Source organism: Triturus cristatus, chromosome 4_1 (assembly GCF_964204655.1).
Source record: "Triturus cristatus chromosome 4_1, aTriCri1.1, whole genome shotgun sequence".
NCBI lineage: Eukaryota > Metazoa > Chordata > Amphibia > Caudata > Salamandridae > Triturus > Triturus cristatus.
The window spans coordinates 745,027,136-745,049,319 of record NC_140585.1 but is presented as its reverse complement, the minus strand read 5'-3'; the positions used below and the strand labels follow the sequence as shown (position 1 = coordinate 745,049,319).

Sequence of the window (22,184 nt, the reverse complement as noted above, 5' to 3'; positions counted from 1 at the left end):
GGGCTTTCACTTCCTGCTGCGAGACGAACTGGGGGTCTTCCATCGGTCACCTTGCTGGTGGTGGAAGGTGCAGTGGGGAGAAAAGAAAAGGGAGAGCATACCCCTAATGTACAATCTGGAGGACCCACTTGTCTGAAGTGATGACTTGCCATCCCTAAAGGAAATATCAGATCCTGCCTCCAATGGGGTGGCTGTGCACCGGCTAGGACACACTGAAGCGGTTTTGCAGCTGCTAATGCAGGAGGGGCAATTGACCTAACTGCAAGATTTTTCTGTTCTCCTGGGCACTGTTCTTGTGAACTGAGGCCTCGCCATGAAATGGCTGAAAGGCCAGCTGTGCTGGTGGAGGGGTCCGGTGTTGGCATAACTGGAAACTCAGACCATAGGCTCGGAGAGGGGGAAATTGCTGGACGACCTTTGTGGTCTTAGGAGGGAAACATTTTCCCTTGAACATTAAAACGATTGAACATTTTTTATGAAAAGGGGGTCTTTAAGAGTAAGCAGAAGCTCTGTATCCACATCTGAAGGCACAAAACTAAAGGAACTGACATCCACGTGCATGAGTGGTACTCTTATGTGGCTCTGCTCGTCACTTCTAGAGTAGAATTAAGTTGACGAGGAGCTACACAATGCCACCTACTGACGTGCAGGAGTTGTGCTTCAAGGTTTCCGGATGAAGTCCAAAGCCAGTGGAATATTCAAGAGGTGAGGAATTTGCGGTTAGAAGTATCCATCAGAAAAAGTTTCCATGGGAATGCAATAAAGCCTCTGCAACAAGGCAGTTAAATAGCTAACAGTTAGTACCTCCCACTCATCTCACCTTACTATGCTTCAACACACCGCAGGTATGCCATTAAAAGCTAATCTTTCTCTCGCTTTGCACAATGCTGCCCTAAAACCAAGATCACCGATTGGTCTTTTCTCCCTCCCAATCTGGGAACGTTTTGGATAAAGAGGCCCCCAGCGACTATTATAAATGATATTAAATGTCACTTAGTCTAGGAATCTACAATAACAATCTCTCTCTCTCTATATATATATATATATATATATATATATATATATATATATATATAGAGAGAGAGAGAGAGAGACACCTCATACTGCATTATCCAGCAAATAATAAATGTAAGTAATGCTGAATTTACAGACAGTACTGGATGTAAATTTCAATTCGACCGTATCCATCAACATACATTAGAGATGTGATCACATACTAAAGTAAACACCACAATTACACCTTGGCAAATAAACGTTTTAGCAATGTATGCACTGTGTGTACAAATTATTAAGAGTTAATTGTGACCAATCAAATGGCACAGGTTTAGGACCAAGCACATTGTGGAAAGTGTGCAGCATATTACCTATCAGCATTGGTGAACACCAGTCCACATTGCAAAGGGGAACAAGCTTTGCTTAATTTTCATGAGTAGCCATGAACTCTGACCTCCTCATATGTTCTTCCCAGGGATCGTGCCTGCCATATAATCATTTATCAAGTACATGTATTTCTCTCTGCGTCCCAAAGGCTGAAACAGCATAGAGCCAGGCAGGCTTGACATCTGAATGGCAAACCGTGCTTTTTCGGATGAAGTGATCCTGTTAGTGGAGTTCAGATATAGTATAGAATGGAAAATTCCCACTATTCTGTTTAACCATTCACTGCAGTTACAAAGCTGTAAGTAAATGCTCAGGAGTCAAATGTTTAGTGCATGGACTTAAGTATTATTAAACTAGGGAAATTCATCTTCAAAAAGTGAAGCGATGGTAACAAACAGCCTACCTTTAGCCAACTGTAGATCAAACGTGTATTCAACCTCTGTTACTTCCCTGGGCTGCACAACCCCCTTCAGCTCGTCCCGCAAGTCCTTCAGCTTAAGATAATGATGGACCTTGTCCTGTGCGAGGAAACTGTGCGCACCGCGCACTGGATGATGGCATCACATAGCACAACTGCGTGAACAAATGACAAGACAATGACGCAGTCTCAACGGGATGCCAGAAACACATTTTATCACAATACATTTATTTGGTGCTTAATCTAAAATTTGTGTAACCCTTCTTATGACAACAAGAAAGAAAACATTTTACAAATGTGTGTGGTGATGTAAGCCCTTGGCTTAGAATGTCTAGATCTCAGAATGTGTCATGAGGTCACTGTAACTCTGCATTCTGATTGTAAGCAGTTGCTCCAGTGCCCTTCATGAAGAGACGTGCCTTCTTAAATGAACCTACAAAAGACATTATTTCTGGCCATTTCGAAAAGTTATCTATAACAACTAGGATATACACATGGCAACCATCATCTCCCTCAATGGGACCCAGCGAATCTATACTTAGATTTTCCCACGGCCCATTAGGAAATGATTTTGTACCTAGGGTGGGTCTTAACACACAAAGTGACTTATCAGCATCTTGACAGATACAACAATCCTTTACAAATCTCTCAAAATCTCGATCAATACCTGGCCACCAGTAAGATAACTTCAATTTACTTTTTAGTTTAGAGATGCCTAGATGACCTTCATGATTTAGTTCTAAAATTCTTGATCTTAAATTTAAGGGTACAATAATTCTATCGCCCCTACAAATGTATCCTGAATCATCCATAGACAATTCACATTGTATCTCCCAAAATGCCCTCAAATCGCCTTGATTATCATTCTTGGCAGGCCAACCTTTGGTTATGAGCTGTGCAGTTTTTTTTAAACACTCATCTTGCGAATTTTCATAGTCCCATTCCTCTTTAGAAATGGCACTAGTTTTATCATACACTGCTGCTACATTGAACTCGTCCCAATCATTTTGTACAAAGCTCTCATAAGGTAATGGAGATCTGCTCAAGTAGTCTGCCACTTGGTTCTTTTTCCCAGGTAGGTATTCTACCTCATAGTTAAAATCTAAGAGTTTCAAGGTCATCTTTGCTATCCTAGGTGTGGCTTTGTAAATGCCTTCAGAGGTTAATACCTTGAGTAGTGGTTTATGGTCTGTATGTAATATAAAACTAGACCCCCCATACAAATTGTCTAAATTTTTCCATTGCCCATATAGTTGCCAACATCTCTTTCTCTATTACGGAATATTTTTCCTCTGAAGGTGAAAGGGAACGAGACGCAAAAGAAATGGTTATTTCTTCACCATTCTCATCTATTTGGGATAATACTGCTCCCAGTCCCTTCCCGCTGGCATCCGGTGTAATTATGGTTGGTGTCAAGATATCAAAGGCTTGAAGGGGTAAGGCAGAGTGCAGATCATTTTTTATCCTAATGAAGTCACTTTCCAAATCATTGTTCCAAATAAATTCATTTTTTATTTTCAACAATTGCCTCATATTGTAAGTTTTGGTAGCAAAGTTCCTTACAAATTTTGCGTAAAATTCTGCCATCCCCAAAAATGATCTCAAATCATCCTTTGATTTTGGAGAGGGAGCATTTTTGATAGCTTCAATTAGACTTTTCTTTGGTGATATGCCATCACCACCCACTTCATGTCCTAAGTAGGTAACAGATTTCATCCTAAATTTGCATTTTTTAATCTCCGCTGTCAAGCCTTTCTCTGCCAATTTCGATAATACAGTGTTGAGTCTTGTGTCATGCTCTTGTTTGTCTCGTCCCATTATTAGAATGTCATCTTGGAAGTATACGACACCTTTTAACCCTTTAAACAATTTGTGCATTAGCCTTTGAAACACGGCAGCAGCAGAAGCCAATCCAAAAGGCATTCGTACAAAACGATAGCAGCCAAAAGGGGTTATGAATGCGGTTAGGTTTCTACTGCTGTCATGCAATTGAATCTGGTGGTACGCGGATGTTAAGTCAATTGTGGAAAAATATTTTATATTTTTCGATTGAGCTAATAATTAGTCTATTCTGGGCAATGGAAATTTGTCAACTACTATGTTTTTATTGAGATCCCTTAAGTCAATACATAAACGCAACCGTCCATCCGGTTTTCGCGCGACGACCAAGGGAGCAATCCATTCAGCGCATTCAATTGGCTCAATTATCCCTTTTTTTTCTAATTGGTCTAGTTCTTTCATTACCCCTTCTCTAATGCCTATAGGAATGTTTCTAGCTTTATGCATGACCGGTATGGCATCCTTCTTAAGTACAATTTTGTGGACAAAACCTTCCAATTTACCAACTTCTCCCGAAAATACCTTAGGAAACTGTTTAATCATGTCATCTACTAAGCCTTTTTCCAATTCGTCTAACAACAAGACTTGATCTTCAGTATTGGGGTTGAGTATGATGCCAAGTTCTCCTTGGTCCATCCAACCAAGGACGGATGGGCCCTTTTCTGCTACATATAATTTTCCTGTAGTGCTCCTGTCCTTAAACTTGAATTCTAGCTCCACGAAGCCTACCATTGGAATTTTTTCACCGGTGTATGTCACTGGTTGTATATCTGGAGTTTTTAATTCTTGCTTAATAACTTTTTCAAATTTTTCTTCCCATACTGTTCTTTGTATGATGGTATACGGTGAACCTGAATCTGGAATGATTTCCAAATCGACACCACCGATATTTATTTCACATACTGGCTCCAGTCGGAGTGACAGTTGCGCTATATAAACATACCCTTCATTTCATTTAATTTCTTTTTCTTTTTTAAACTCACATTCATAATTACATTATCACACTCCTCAAAATCCTCAATACATAAAATTTCCTCATCACTAGACTCAACATTTTCTTCCTCCTCCTCATTCTTAATCTCATTAATGCAATTAACGTATCTTTTGCTATTGCTGTTCTTGTTAATTCTTCTTCTACACGCTTTAGTGAAATGACCCAGAACCCCACAATAACTGCATTTAGATTTCATGGCTGGGCACCACTTGTCTCTGGCAGTATAACCCTTATATCCACACCTGTAACAAGTTGGCCTGTTATCCTCGTAATCGCTTTTGTTATGACTACCCATTCGTCTATTGGCATCTTTGTAACTATTCTTTTCTACACTTTTTTTACTGGTTTTAACGGATTATATTTTTCCTACTACACTAGTATCTTCACTTTTTTTTAATGCCATCTGTGCACATCTTTTTGACATTTCCCCTTTAACAATAGCAATAATTTCATTTAGGGGAGAATCCCCGCAGACCCATAACTTTTCTTGTATAGCGTTGTTGTTAGAGTCCATTACTATTTGATCTCTAATAAAACTATCGTGCAAATTTTCAAATTGACAATTAACAGATAGTTTTTTCAACGCAGAAACATAATCTTCTACGTATTCGTTTTTTTGTTGTTTGCGTTGAAAAAATTCATACCTGTTAATTCCCACGCATACTGTAGGTTGATAGTAAGCATCTAAATCATGCAAGGTATCCAAGAATACATTCGCATTTTCACCAGGTCTAGACTTTTTTTTCCATTTGATTATATATTCTTGACCCTTCGGGTCCTAAACTGTGCAAGAGCATTTTCTTTTTCCTGGAAGGCGAGAATTCCTCCTCATTTTCTTCTTCCAAAGCAGAAATGTAGTTCAAAAAATATTCATTCCAATCAAGCCACTTTAAAGTTGGTTCACCCGGACGAGTTAAAAATGGAACAGGAAGTCCAAGTCCACATCCCTGGTTTGCCATTCTAATTTGCAAAAATGGAATTATATGCCAAAAATGTTATAAGTTCTGAATTATGTTTATATAATTCTTGCTGAATTGTGCAGAAAACACTGTATTTAAATGAATTCTATTACCAAGATGAGGACAATTCTATAGAATATTTGATTGCTGGTCATGTATTCTTAATCAACATAAGTCATTTAAAATGTGTATTTATTCTGAGCAAAGTCTCATTCATTTTTTTTTTTATAAATTAACTTCCGGAATGTAGGACAGTACCGGTATAGTTTTACCTGAAGATCTGGTGTATCTCCACAAGTTCGTGTTCGTCCGATATGCTTTTGCGTGTGATTTCCTGTAACTTGTAAAAATACAAGATGGTGGCTCCGTAAGGTCACATTGCGTGACCTCACGTGATGACGCGATGCGTGCTGACGTGTACGTTCCTTCCTCTGTGGCGATCGAACGACTGGAACAAGTTGCTTCGCACGAGCGCTCCTCTCGCTCACCGACTCACGTGAGCTGAAGTACCGGAGTTGGAACGTTCCCGTCTTTGAAGAATGCAACCACGCTGTCAACTCCTACTCACCCGGTTCATGACGGTGAGCAGGATCGTAATTCCTCAAAATGCTTGACAAACGTATTCCACAGAACTCACACGTTATAATTTCCTCCTTTCCTTTGAATTCCGTTGTGCTTCTTAATGCAATTCTCTTAAGTTTGCTTGAAAGATATCAAATCTCTCCAAACAAAAGCACATCCTTTGTTTTGAGCGGTTTTTCCTCTGCTTACTCCCTTTTAAATCCACTCAGGTAGGGCTTCAAAATCTCCTCCTCAAGTTTTTTTTTTAACTTGTGGAAAAATCGGACTGTTAAATCCAAGGAAAGAATCTTTTCCTTTGAAGAAATCCTTTCTATATGAGTACTTGATCAAAGTTCAAATCTCACCCAAGTCGCCATTGTAGCAATGCTCCAAGCAGGTTCATTTATGTAGAAAGGTTTATTGGAGTAAGCAGGTACATCCTTCCCTGACAAGTTCCCTCTGCAACTGAACTCATCCACCACGATCTAGAACATTGATTGCATCTAGCAACCGTAACCATAACAATGCATATGCAAATATCAACATACCACAATTACTGACTGCTTGGAGTCATCTTTATCCGACTGGTGATGATCTGGGCTCACTTGGATGCCCTCCACACAAACTTCATGATGAATCTATCAAAGAAGGGGCCAGAGAGCAAGACGGTGACCATTTCATTTTAAAGACATCACTGTTCACCAGTAAGTGAACAACCGAGGTGAGAGACTTTCATTTCCTCTCGTCGTCTCATCTCGTCATACAGTGAAAAATTCAGTGAATTTCAAGAAAGGCCCACTACTTTCAAGACTCCTACAACGTTTGACTCGTTACCTAGCAACCCTTCGTCAAACACGCTCGAGTGCTGCTGTGTGTATCAGCTGTTAATTGCTCTGCATTGAGCGCCCTTTGCCTTGCGCTTTTGCCAGTAACTACGACATTACGACATACCAGCCTATTTAAAATCACCCTTCTCCAGTGCTGGCAAAACAACAAAGTAGAAAATTCAATCGCATTCATACACGTGTGTATATGCGCACTCACGCTCGCGGGTACGGCTCACCTCGAATTTTAAAGTCACTCGAGTGTTTTCTCATGCGTCTGCCTTTCAAACCGGCGAAATGCGCGAGCACACCACATAATTGTATGCTTAAGGACGCCTGCTTCAATTAATGCTCACAAGCCCTAATCTCGGTCTGTGTCTTGTGAGGAGCACGTCTTCGTTACATCGCTCTGCCTAAGTAGCAAGTGCAACCATCAAACTTCGCATCGCTTCATTTTTCATCGCTCTGTCAATAGTGAGCGCACAAGTTTCTATTGTGCCACATTACATTTTCTCCTACCTGCTGCTCTTCTCCATGCCTCCTCATCGTCTGCTTCAATTTCGTCATCATCATAGTGTATTTCCTTATGCTTAGTCACTCTTGTCAGTTCACTGCCATCATGTGGTCATTTGTGGTACTTCATTTCAAGCAGCATTTCTCAGTGACAAGCAGCAGCTGATCAGTTTTCTGTGTTTTTTTATACTGGCACACCGTCGATTTCTTCTGTGATGTTCACACAAGATTAATCTCAAGTGCAGATTTTTATCCTTCAACAACTTGCACCTTTTGTTCTATTCTGCAACGTCTAACATTCCAGTGCAGATCCATATTTCAGTGATTTGCACACTTGATTGTATGCAAATTTCTTAGCGATTTGCACGCATCAGTTTTCTGGTACATGGTCAATTTCTTCTGAGATGTGCACACAATTTTTTTTTCTTTTTCTCAAGTGCAGATTTTAACTATTCAACAGTTTACTTCAGAGCAGATCTACATTTCAGTGATTTGCACAATTATTTGTATGCAAATTTTTCAGCGATTTGCACGCTTTGCATAAGTTCATTTTTTTTTTCTTTCTTATTTGTCTGTGATTTGCTCACTTTGCCACAAAGAATATGCAGAGCATTTCACCTCCAGCATCTTTCCTGCAAGAACCAGGGGAACCTATTCTAGAATGGAAACTGTGGATTCGTTCATTTAATGCATACTTAATAGCCATTGATGCTACGAAATTCAAACCAGATAGAAAAAAAGGTTTGTTGCACTATCAATTAGGAGTTGAAGGGCAAAATATTTTTGACCATTTACCCGATTATCCTGATATACATAAAACTGATCTTGAAAACTGCCCAATTGGATAAATATTTTTCAAAGTCCAAAAATCTTGTTGTTCATAGGTTTAAATTCTTTACACGAGTACAGAAACCTACAGAAAGCATGGACTCTTATGTTACTGCCTTAAAAGTATTAGCGGCAACTTGTGAGTTTGAAGATTTTACTTCACAATTGATAAGGCATCAACTTGTAGTTAGATGAAAATCCAAGAACGTCTTCTTACGTGTAAGAACCAGTCCTTAGATAAAGCTGTTGATATAGCTAAAAGTATTGAGGGTTCATGTCAAGATGTGAAATTCTTGGAAGATTCACTTAACAAAACTACCATTTCGGGTGCTGTCATCAATAAACATTCTTCTAATTCTGATAAAAGTGACCTCAAAAATAACAAAACTGTTTTTAAATCTGCATTCCAAACTTCACATCTATTTGCCCCAACTCGCAAAATCATTTGTTTCAGTTGTGGTTCACCTAACCATGTTTCCACCTTCAAATATTGTCCTGAGCTTGGACAACAATGTAAAAAATGTGGAAAGGTGGGTCATTTTTCCAAAGCTTGCAGAGGTGGTAGGTTTAACAATGGAGGTAGGTTTAATAACGCTAATCCTGTCCGTTGTGTAGTAAATGATGACCATGACACTGTTGACAGCAATTGCAATACTCTGGTTAAAGTTATCATTAGGCGTCAGATGTATCAAATAAGACAAAATTTCTTCTATGGCTGATCCAGAAATCGAAGTTTGGATTAATGGTATTTCTATTATGCTACGATACTGGAGCACGTATCACCATTCTAGATCATATCAAATATACACAGTTTTGGAGTTCACAACATTTACTGCCTCCGGATGTCATGACTGTGGTCTTTGAGGGCAGTAAAGTGGATTTGATTGGTTATTTCTGGTCATCCATTAAACTACTACATTCCTTAATAAGTAGAAAGATTTATGTAGCACGCAAAGGCATTAATGTTTTAGGTCTTATTCATCAAGCTGAGTTTAACTTAACTATTAGGCCTGGTTAAAAAAATCCCATTACCATTGAAAAACATGATGTTAAATCGGTTACTAATATTGACACCGATTGGGAAAATAAATTTACTAAAGTTTATCAAAACAAATTAGGAGAAATTTCAAATTTTGTATATTCTGTTAAAATTCAAACAATATGTAGCACCTGTCACAACATAAATTGCGCAATATACCTTTTAGTGTCAGGAAAGAACTATCAGATATGCTGTCTGACATGTGTATGCAAGGCATCATTGAAAAAGTAGAGGGTACATTAAGGCTTTCTTGCATAGTTTTGGCCAAGTAAAAGACAGGTGAACTGAGAATGTGTGTTGATTTAAGAAGTGTCAATGAGGCGATCTGGGTAGACAACTTTCCTTTGCCCAGGATTGAAGACTTCATGACAAAAATTGGGCAATCCAATTGGTTTACTAAACTAGATCTCAGATCCGCCTACCATCAAGTGGAATTAGACAAGGCTTCTCGTCATCTCACTGCTTTTGTCACACCTGATGGCACTTTTCAGTTTTGTAGAATGTCTTTTGGCATAGCCTCAGTGGCGGCTGTTTAACGATTAATGTCTGAAATGTTTCTTGGTATTTCTCAAGTAGCTGTTTTCCAAGACGATATTTTACTATTCACTAAGAGTGAGTCTGAACATAACCTTCTAATAACAAAAGTTCTGAATATACTTCAATCCAGAGGAGCTACATTGAGAAAAGACAACTGCATCTTCAAAGCTAAAGAGATTGAGTATCTAGGACGTGCTTTTTCCACTCAAGGGGTCAAACCTAAGCCTTGTCAAGAGTATAACAGATGCACCAGCTCCCAAAAACAAAGAACAGTTACTTTCCTTCCTAGGCATGTGTGAATTTTACGCCAAATTAAAGAAAAAAAATTGCTAATCTAACAGAATGTGCTAGGCCTTTGTTAAAGAAAAATGCAGAATTTATATGGTCAGATTCTTGTGAACAATTTTTTAAAGAGAATAAAGAAAGAATTGTGAACGTTCCTGCTTTACAGCCTTTTCTTGAAGGCAGAACTACTATTGTAACCGTCGATGCCTGCGAGTTCGATCTTGGCGCTGTTCTCAATCAAATGGATAATGGACGTGAATTTACCATTGGATTTGCATCCAGGACTCTCAGACCCGCTAAATGCAAGTATTCAGTGATCGAAAAAGAACTCCTAGCCTGTGTTTGGAGTGCAGAAAAAGTCAAAGCTTATGTTTGGGGTAGACCTTTTATACTAAAAACTGATCATTGTCCTTTGGTAAATATACTCTCTGGCAAGAACATCAAACGTACTTTCCAGACTCCCTATTGATAATCAAGAATGGGAAACAGAAATAGAGGAGTGTTTTATTGCATACATAGGAGATGCTACTTTTTGTGAAAAAGACTGGATCTCTGCCATACATTCTGATCCCATTCTTAACCAGGTTATCACATTCGTAAAGTCTGGTTGGCCTAAAGAAACTGTGCTGCAAAGTGAACTCCAAACATTTTGGAAGGTTTTGGATGAACTGTCTCTTGAAGGTGACATTTTAGTCCGTGGAGATAAATAAGTAGCCCCTTTCTGTTTTCATCAACGTTGAATTAGCTTAGCACATGGGGGTCATTTAGGTTCCACCTTGACCAAGAAAAAGATCAGAGAGAGATTTTGGTGGCCTCGCATGGATTCCGAGGTCGAAGAATTTGTGTCCAACTGTGCTAAATGCAAACTCAGTGACAAGGTTTTAATAACTGAACCTCAAATTCAATAAATAAATCAATCCTTGTCCCAAGAAACCTCGGCAACGCATTGGGGTTGATTTCTTAGGTCCTTATCAAATTCTTCCCAACTACATGAGATATTTTATTGTAATGGTAGATCATCTCTCTAGATGAGTTGAAGTTGAATCAATTTCTGAACCCACTACTAAAAAAAACAATTGAATGCTTTCAAAGAGTGTTTTCAAGAGAAGGTCTCCCTGGCGAGATTCTTACTGATAATGGGGTTCAGTTTACGTCATCTGAAATGTCCTCATTTTTAGTAAATTGTGCTATAAAACATCTAAGAACACCCCCTTATCACCCTAAAAGCAAAGGTAAAGTTGAACGCTTTAACAAAGTACTTGTAGTTCAATCTGCTATCAAAAGCAAATCTTGCATTGCTAAGTCCATTCAAGAGCTAGTTTGGTCTCACCGTACCACTCCACATTCTGTGACTGGGAAATCTCCTTTTGAACAGATGAGAGGTAGAGAATCCACCACTGAACTCTGTCCTTTTTGGACCAAAAACATTTCTCAAAGAGATGGAAGAGTGAATGAATGGCGGAAATCAGCTGAACTTAATTCTAATCTTGCAAATTTAAAGAGATCTGCTAAAACCAATTCTAGCTTAAAGAAAGAATGTAGATTAAAAATAGGCGATTGGGTACGTGTGAAGAATCCAATTCTTGTTGGGAAAGGCCTATCCAAGTTTAAAAATCCTGTTCAAGTTTGTGAACTAGGAAGAAATTCTGTTAAACTCTGATGGAAATTGGTGGGGCATGTCTCGTGTAGCGCTTGTTCCCCACCATGACATGTCTGGAGACACTGAGAAATGTTTCCTTCAACCTCCTTTTCTACCCGTCAAAAGATACCCAAAGAGTAATGTGACCATTAGAAAGAGTTTCGCATTCCTGTACGACCTAGAAGATGGAATGATTTTGTTTGACTTTAATTTTTCTTCTTTTCTTTTTCCTCTTTTCTTCTTTCTCTTCTCTACTCCATCTCTTCCTATGTTTTTGGGGGAGCGGAGGGGGTATGGGTACTATATTCAGAATGAATTTGCCTTTATACTTTGTTCTGTAAAAAAGGAGATGTGTGGTGATGTAAGCCCTTGGCTTAGAATGTCTAGATCTCAGAATGTGTCATGAGGTCACTGTAGCTCTGTATTCCGATTGTAAGCAGTTGCTCCAGTGCCCCATCATGAAGAGACGTGCCTTCATAAATAAACCTACAAAAGACATTGACTGCTTGGAGTCCTCTTTATGAGACTGTGGATAAAAAGTACAGCGTACTTTAATTAGTCAAAGTATTTTGGTAAATCAGGCTAATGTTCGTGTGAATCAAAGAAGAAAGCCTTCTCGTCTCACGCAATATGACAAAGACCTAGCACCAACAACAGCGCTGTGTTAGAGATTAGATGGAGGCATCTGTAGAGGGTAGAATACATTTTTGATTTGACTGGCAACCAACCTTGCCATTATTGGAGTCTATTTTAAGGAATCACAGATAGGATTAAATAATTATATAACTAGGACTCACATGTGTATGGCTATTTTTTTTTCAAATTTATGTCTATTATTTCCATATTTATTTTGGGTTTGTGAAAAGATGAAGCTGAGACTAGTATATTTCAAAATGTATTTAACCAATAAATGAACACTCCTACTTCAACGTCTGACAAAATTCGCTCAATGATATGAACACCCACAGATGATGAAGCAATCACTCACATGAAACATGCACATTTTAGTATCAACCTTGTACACATCTACAGATGCTTAAGCAAGATAAAAAATTTACGGGCCAGACGCACTATTTACTGGTTGAACAATACTGGTCGCAATTTTCAACCAGCATTTTTGTGACCTCTTAAGACATTTAAGAATCGACCCACGTACTATTAGGTCGGATCTTAAAATTTCAACTAGTAGTGGATTGCAATCCAACTTACCTCATGAATATTAATAAGGTACATTTCACTACAATTGGAGGCAATTCGCTTGATGGTGGCCTGCTGGAATCAGCAGACTACCATGTCTGTGATTGCTTTTAAATAAAGCAAACTTTTTTTTGGTAAAAGCATTTTTCCTTAAAGGAAAGTAGCAGCGATTAAACAAAAAAATGTTTTCAAAGTTTAAGAGTTGGCAGTGGTCACTTGGACCACTGCCTACTCTCCCACAAACTTTGTTTTACATTCATATAAGGGAAGGGGTCCCAAAGTGGACCCTTTCCGTTTTACAAATGCATTACCACCTCCTTTGAGGAGTTGGTAAAACTTTAATGTTTTGTGACTGGATTTCTTTTGCAAAATAATGATATATATGGTACCAACTCAATATTTAGACAGGATACTTACACCATGTCCCTGCAGGATACCGAGCTGGTATCCGAATTCCATTTTAGGAGTCGTAAAAGTTTTTCTGACCCCTAAAAAGGGATTAGAACATCAAAAAAATTGTGAAAGTCACAAAACACCTAATTTGAGTGTACATATACACAGCATTTGGCCTAGCAGGCATGACTGACAGCATTCAGTCCATAAACTGCAACAACAGGAGGATGGATGGAATGCTTGAAATAATGTCATTCACTGACAAACGCTGGGCCCTCATTCCAATGCATCCTTTTTACCCCCCTTCACACCAGTCTAACCAAAGGCCAGCCTTTTGCAAACCAGCACTGACCCATATCCTCATGGGAACAGTCAGTCCTAAACTGCCATGCTGGGAAAAAGAACAATGGGTGTACATGCTACCCAAGCAACTGCCAGCGATTACATTTATTGCATTCATTCCACCCTTCGCCTTTTGTCTGTTTGTGTGCCGACCTAAGTGGCAAGGGTATGCCCAGATGTGAGTCGTGTGCACATTGTGCCACTGGAATAAAGCTACTCTGATCAATGAACCACAATCAAGGTGATACCGGTCTTGAGTTGCTTGTGTTCCGGTTCAGGAATGACCTGGCTTGGCAATTACGGTTGGACTGTTCCTATCTGAGCAGGGTCAAAGACTAACTTGCAAAGGGCTGGGTCCAAACTAAGGCGGCATGGTGGGTTTCAGCACTCCGTCCATCATCTCATGTGTTTGCTTTGTTTGCCAAAAGTTGCCAGGGTATGCCCAGATGTTGGTCCCTTGCTCACTTTGCCACTAGATTCAAGCTAGCCTGGATGATGAGGGGTGTTACCCCAAAACCAGTCCCAGGATGCTTGTTTCCGATCCAGGGAAGACCTGGCTTGGCAGTTCGGGCTGGTCTGTTCCCATGAGGTACAGGGTCAAGACTGATTTGCATATAGCTGTGCCTGAACCGGGCTGGCAAAGTGAGCTAAAGAATAATGTAATGTAATGAGGTGCTTATATAGCGCTCTATCACCCGACGGGTATCCTGGCGCTTAAAAAGGAGAGTCCCCACCAGAAGTTAATAGGGGCAGCCGAGGTGTACACAGGAAGGGAGGAAAAGGGAGATAATATCAGAAGGAAAAAGTACTCCAGCCTAGGGAATAAAAACGTTTTCAACTTTTTCCTGAAATCCATAAGACTTTGGACCCGACGTAGATCCAAAGGGAGAGTGTTCCATTGCCGAGAAGCAGCGGCAGAGAAGGATCTGTCACCTGTCCTGGACCGCCTGAACCGGACTACATTCATTAGAAATGCAGAAGCAGAACGAAGGTTTCTAGTTGGAGAATACCAGCTGAATTTTCTTTGCAGGTTCTTAGGGCCCATTCCATGAGCTGCCCTAAAGACAGTGCATAGAGCTTTACATTGAATTCGCTGGTGGATCGGCAGCCAATGCAAATCTCGCAAGGCTAATGTGGTTGAGGTCCCTTCGCTGCCTATTTAAAGCGAGTTTTGCTGCAATGGCCTGTATTCTGTACAGCTTCCCGATAAGGGTGTTAGGCGCACCAGATATAGAGAGTTGCAGTAATCAAGTCTGCTGAGAATTACGCATCTCACAACCTGCGTTCTAGTAGAGTTAGGCAAAAAAGGGAGGATCTTTCTCAGCTCTCGGATTAACGAGAAGCAAGTGCCAACAGTTTTGTTAACCTGAGAATTCATTTGGAGATCCTGATCCACCATCACCCCCAGATAGCGTACTGTGCTAGAAGGGGTAATAGGTGCGCCAGTAGGGGACAGCTGAAAGATGGGTAAAACAGGCTGATCAGATCTTCTGGAAGAACACAGGACCACTTCCGTTTTAGAGCTGTTAAATTGTAACCAGTTCTTCTAAAGCCACTTCGTGGTGGCAGTCATACACTCGTGCAATCTTTCCAAGGAAATGGAATCCTTCCCTTCCAAGGAAAATACGAGATGGGTATCATCCGCGTAATTCACCACCTCCACTCCAAAAGATCTAATAAGCGGAATGAGAGGCTGCAAATAGATGTTAAAGAGCACAGGACTAATCCCGGAGCCCTGCGGGACCCCCTGTCGTAAGGAAGACTTGTTAGCGGAGAACGGCTGAAGACACACTGTCTGTTAGATAAGAACAAAGCCAGTCAAGGGCGCGACCGGTCACACCCTGGTCTTTAAGTCTCTCCAACAGTATACCGTGGTTTACAGTGTCAAAAGCCGCTGACATGTCAAACAGCACCAAGATTACTGACTGCCCACTGTCCGCCCGCATCCTCATATCATCAAGCACGGTAACAAGTGCTGTTTCAGTACCGTGCTTGGGCCGAAAGCCAAATTGCATCTCGTCAAGGAGCGAATACTCCTCAAGATACTGGGATAGAGACTTACTGACGAAGCGTTCCAGAATTTCAACAGGATATGGCAATAAAGAAATTGGCCGATAGTTGGCCACACACCCGGGGTGAAGCGTGTTTTTTTTTTTTAGAAGAGGGGTCACAACTGCTTCCTTCCAGCTTTTAGGGACCTCCCCCGTACTCAGGGATAGACCACAGATCTGTCGTAAATAGGGAAGAGCTCGGCCCCGTATTCCTTCCAGATTCTGTGGGGAAGGGGATCCGGGGGGGGGGGGGGGGGGGGACCCAGAGGAGACACCCCTGGCTAAGGTATCAAATGTTTCCTCGTCCGGAATGCGAAAGCAATCCAGAGTATGCTGGCAGTGTTTTAAAATGGTAGGGTTGCTGGGCTTAGAGTCTGGCGTTGGCAGACAACACTGCTCAGCACTGGACAGCTGAGGATCAGGTTCTTCCACCGCTGTTGGTGGATCAAAATCCCTAACTATCTTGTTGATTTTATCCTCCAGATAGGAAGCTAACTCAACGCATAAAGCTTGAGTAACAGGAATTTTGTTATTAGCACAGTCAGGTTTAGACAGACTCTTTACTAAGCTGAATATAGCTTTGGTGCGATTAGCTGCTAGAAGAATGGTATTAGCAAAATACTCAGCTTTAGTTTTCGCTATAGTGTTTTTGTACAGATTAAGTTGATTCTTAAAAGCATTTTTATCTGAATCACTATATCCTTTTCTCCAGGCTTTTTCGGCCACTGTACAACCCATCCTGAGTGCTCGCAATTCCTCGTTAAACCAGAGGGCTGAGGGTTTCTCTCTCTTTTTTAGCTTCTTTGCAGGAATATGCTTATCAAGCCTGTCTCGGATCTGCACACAGTGGAATTGGTAATTCCAGTCCACCGACCTACTGGGTTCCAGGCTGTCTAAGTCATTCCAATGCAAGGAATTTTTAAGCTTACTCAATGTGGCCCATTCTCTGCCCAGCGGATATTGTCTCTGATGATAGATTTTACAACACACATTAGGCAGAGTAAGTCTAAAATGTACCAAAATTTATGATCAGTCCAGCACAGTGGTGGAACATCTGTAATTGTAGCCATGTTGGAATTAGCAAACAGTAGATCTAATATAGGTCCACCCTGGTGCGTAGGTTGCAACACCAGCTGGAGCCTATCGAAGCTTGCACAAGCTTCCGACAATTCCTTAAACGCCGTGTCCAGCGGGCCATCAGCCCACAAGTTGAAATCACCCAGGATGATCAGTTTAGAGTGTGTCAAGGCCAGGTTACACACCACATCAACCAGGGCAGAGCACTTCGAGTTAGGTCCTCCTGGCGGTCTGTAGCAAAGCCTACCGGTTAATAGAGGACCGTGAGCTTCCCTTAAGGAAAACCCCAGGAGTTCGAACCCTTCGGCCTCATTTAATTCAAGAGGGGTGAAGTTCCATTTATCTTTGAAGATTACTCCCAACCCCCCTCCACTCCCTGATATACGGGGTTTGTGAAAAACATTATACCCAGGGGGGCAAGCAAGTCCTAGTTCAACTAAAGAATCAGTGCGGGTCCAGGTTTCGGAGATAAAAAGTACGTCCAGGTCGTGACATTCCAGCAGGATGTGTATTTCCTGAAAGTGTTTAACTAGAGACCTGGCATTCACAAGACCGCACATTACCTCAATCAGCGAGCCATCAGTACGCAAGGCCTGGTCCCCCTCCCTCCCAGCCTTAACCCCTACCTCGGACTTCTGCCCACCAAGCCTCATAAGTTGGTCCTTGGAATAGCAAACACTAGCAGGGCGTGGGGGCTGGGAGAGCGATCCGGCAGCATGACTGGCACTGTGCACGGTCAGTGCGCGGATGGGCGCAGACGGGCATGCCTCTGGCTCGCGCGCGCTGCGCGCTTGCATGGGTCTCCCTTTTAAAGAGGGAAGGATCGTTATTGCGCTAGAATGCCAACCAAAATGGCGCTCACCCGGTGTCTCAACAGGAAGTGAGGGAAAGAAGACACACCGGCTAGAGTGTCTACAGGAAGTGAGGGAACGAAGACACACCGGCTAGAGCGTCTACAGGGATTGAGCACACTCAAGACAATGGCAGGTAAATTTTAAAAGCAGCATTAAAAACGATTCCCAGCAGCAGTCCCCCCAAAGTAGTGCAAATAGCAAAAATAAGATCAGTAAGTAAAAATTTCCTTTTTTAAAAAGGCAATGAACAGAGTTTCACACACACAGCCAGCAAGTAAAAATTTCGTGTTTTAAAAAGCAGGAAACAGAGATTCACACACACACAACCGGGCTCTCAATTTGATAATGATGGATTCAACACAGATCTGTGACTGGTGGTGAGCGTCTGAAAAGTTTCAGCACTCCGTCCATCATCTCCTTGTGTTTGCCATGGTGGGAAAAAGAACAATGGTTTGGAATGTTACGCTGAGTGATTGCCAGCGGTTAGAATTATTGCAAACATTCCTCCCATCGCCTTTTGTGTGTTTGAGGACAGCATTTGGAATCACTCAAAACATTTATATATGAATAAAGAGAGGAAAAATAAATACTTTTCTGCCTGTATTTATCTGTAAATATCAGTAAAGAAATGGAGACTTAATTTTAACTCACTGTCAATCTATGCTATGTCAACATATGCTGTTTTGACAACTGATGAATGCTTCACTTTTTTCCTACTTTTTCTCTAATTCAAAATGCAAGTCACCAGTTCAGAAAATTCTAGGCGGACTAGGTCATTTTAGCGATGAATGAAAGTTTTCACTAAATTAACTCCTAATTAGAGCAATCTGTCTGAAACCACTGACGGGCAAAGCAGATCTGCAAATCAGAACATCTTCTCAAAACATCCTTCAAATCATGATACAATCAGTTATATTTAGCCTCGGTAAATGTGTGGCAAAGCTCACTGCAACTAAGCATAAAAAATGTCTTAGGGTATATAAATGATTACGGAAGAGATTTGTGATAATGTTCATGGGGCATTTCTAGAGGACCCAATTGTTTACTTAATACGTCCAGTCTCTGGTGCTGAATTGTTTATATTAGACAAATTCTGGTCAGCAATATTCTATTTGACTTTATCTGCTCGCATTTAGAAGGGTACTTAAAAACCTCAACTGTGCGTTTCTCACAGAATGATTCTTCCGAGACCCAAACGCCTGATGCCCCTGTAGAGTGACGATAGGTGGCCTAATGCCAGAGGGATTGTGGGATGGGAGTGATGAGGTATTGTTGTGGCTTCTTTACTGAGAAGAGGGGCAAAAGTCAGGAATTTACATTTATTAGTCAAAGGGAAAGTGAGATCAGAGTAGAACACCACACAATGCCATGCCCACAGGCTGGAGTAGCCCGAGGGCAACACTCTTAGAGACCAGCAGAAGACCCTGGACAAGTATTACCTATGTAGCCTGATTCGACATCGCACTGGTGATGACTGTTAGGAAATGTACGCGGACTACTTTTATTCTGCTTGCTCCCACCTGCCTAGTTTCCTTTCTTTCGTTGGTTATCTTCTTATGTTTATCCGATTATCTGTTTAAAATAAAAATTATTCTTCCAAGACTAGAGTTCAAAGTCTTCTGAAAGCAAACAAGAAGTGGGCAACTTGACAGACATCTCAGTCAGGCTTCTATTATAGAGCATGGCATTGTTGATTATCTCACCAGAGCTTTCCCTTCCCCTGGCATCACTGCTAAAAGTTGGACAAACCATTTTTTTAAAAAGATTTTTTATTTGCAATTCCCAAGAGCGCAGAAATAGCCCTAATACCCACAAACACAGCTGGGCAAGGCGTGATCGAAGATGGTGGCGGTCGTTTAATTTGTGACCCAACCCTAAAGGCTGGAACTTCAGCCAAGAAAAGTGTGGAGGCCGAGACTGGGGTACAGAGGTCTGTGGTGCTGCCAAGATTCAAGTCTAGGGACTGTGGAATCCCAGAGGGCTCCATGCACACTGGGGATGCAGTGCTGGAACCGGAGCAGCCGGTGATGTGAAGCTGACTGACAGAAATACCACTGCACACTTTAAATGGTAGTGCGGCCCAGAGACTGGGTAAGAAGCGCTGGGGAGACCTGGCAGGACCCAAGCTCAGAGGCACACCGGGGTCCTTGTTAAATCAGCAAGACACAGGATGACTCAGTGGAGACGCGGTGATCTGCTCGCATGGACGATCCTTTCAAAGGCCACATCCTGCTAACGCTAGTCAACATGGACCACCATTAAAGGCGTGGTAAGAGTCCTAAGCTTGAGGGAAACTCAGACAAACAGTTCATCACCAAGGCCTCTGAGTGAACTGGATGGCTGCCTGAGTGGGTGATAAGAAGCCCACACCGAAGGCCACAGCACTGATGGGGCCTCCTGGACTCACATGGGAGACTAAGGAGAGGGCATGTGCAGCCTGGCTGCAGCTCCATTGGCATGAAGCATCTGCGGGGCTCTCGAGCCATTGTTCCTCAGAGCCCAGGAGTGGAAGGCCATGCTGCATGGAATGGGAGTCCATACAAGTTTCATGTCGTGGCCCAAAGGACGGTGAAAGCTCCAACATCAACCCACCAAGAGAGAATATGGAACCATAAGTCTACCCAACAGATGTCACAACAGGAAATCCTAAATGGACACCATAGAGGGAGACCTAAGGTGATGATCCATGTAGGCCACCACATGGAAATAGATCACCCCAGGTAAAGGAAGTAAGAACCTGGTAAGGTGTGGGGTCTCCTGAAGAAGCAGGGTGACCAAACCTTCCAGAGGTGAAGAGGGACGTAATGGGAATCTCTGCGACAGCAGAAAGCTAGAAAACATAAGATTCTGAGACAGAGAGAATGAGGTGCCACCAGCTCTAGCACCAAGCACAGGGTATCTGTGGCTCCCACATAAAAAGAACAAGTAACCTGGAGCCCACTAGCACAGGTAGACTGTGAGGGAGATCAAATGGCAGGCGCCAAAGACAGAAAAAGAACACACAATCAAAATGATGCTTCAAAAAAGAAATACCAGGCAGAGCACGCCACAATGAACCCCCAAAAAAGCCATTGGAAATGAAAATCAAAGAGCTTCCGACTAACTTGGGAAGGGAGAATAAGGATCTTACTAAAACCTTTATACAATAATTCTTCAAAGAAATACAAGAGGAATTGTGGGTGTACAAAAGGAACGGAAACAAAGCCAGAGAGAGATCAAGAAAGATGTTTCACACCAGGATGACAGAGTTTGAACCCCGGAAGAGTCAACCAATGAAAGATCCTTACACAATTAAGAAAGGAGGGCCAGGATCAATCTCTTGCAAGAATAGCACTTCATGGAACAGGAAGACCATGAGAATAGGTCTTGAAGAAATATCTGCGTCCAAGGGGTTTTCTTTCAGTCTGAGGGTAAAGTTACTAGAAAGTTTATTGATGAATTATGCAAGTCATACTGGACAATAAAAAGACTATTTAAATAGATGGGGCCCGTAGAGCAGACCCCATGAATGGTACCAGGAACTGCCCACTCAATATTGTAGACAAACTCCACAACTACTCGGACAAAGAAAGTATAATGAGAAGCTTGAGACGGAGAGGGGAGATATACTTGGCGTTGCAATTTAAACGCTGCAAGACCTCTTAACTAACTTGCAGAAGATAAAACAAGCCAGTGGCCGATTTTCTACAAAAGTGAGTTGATACAGATGGGGCAACCAATTTCATCTGTGTTTCTCATAGAATCGTAAAAAGCGGGCAGCGTCCTGACTGTTCTTCCCTTGGTGTGGAAGAGAGGATAATCCTGGTGAAAGCCTCCAACTAAGTGACTGAGCAAAGCTCCGGATAAACAGAAAGGAAAGAAAGACATTATAGGCACTTTGGAAGAGACAGGTGGAGAGGCCAGAACTCTGGGAAAGAGTGTGAAACGGGCACAGAGGCTGATGTTGTCCAGGACTCTGTCAGGACAGCCTAGATGCTCTCCTGAAGGGGGTACTTTTGGCAGCCTGGTGCCTGGGCTGTGGAGTGGAACTAATTTAGATGCCTTCTAAATTACTACTGAGAAGTTAGACATAGATTCTTCTTCTTTGATACATGGGTGGAGATAGGCTGGGGGAGCTGAAAACATTAAGGTTTACTGAAGGGGTGGGTGGAGTTAGTTGAGGATAGTTTTTTTTGGGGGGGGTAACATCTGTGAACAGGGAAAGGCGATATGTTACTCTAGAAGCATTATTAGTGGACAATTGGCTGCTTCCTGAAAACAAGAACAAACAGAAATCACAGACTACCTGGTCTGATTAACTGTACCCTTATATGGCTGGGGAAAGCAACATGAGGTTGTGTTTGATGTTACAGAACAGGGCACTAAACTACCCAAGTCTAAATGACAATGGAAATGTGAGCAAGGCGACTGTCTGGGACACACTTAAACCAGTATTTAAGAGGTCAATTAACTGC

At 41.7% G+C, this 22,184-nt stretch overlaps 1 protein-coding gene across 1 annotated transcript in view; it reads right to left on the bottom strand.

Annotated features, from left to right (window-relative positions):
• Positions 1-22,184, bottom strand: part of TDG (thymine DNA glycosylase) — a 139,335-nt gene that overhangs the window by 8,941 nt on the left and 108,210 nt on the right. The window contains 2 exon segments of the mRNA XM_085653250.1: positions 1,784-1,902; positions 1,904-1,953. Of these exon segments, the coding sequence (XP_085509376.1) occupies positions 1,784-1,902; positions 1,904-1,953 (169 nt within the window).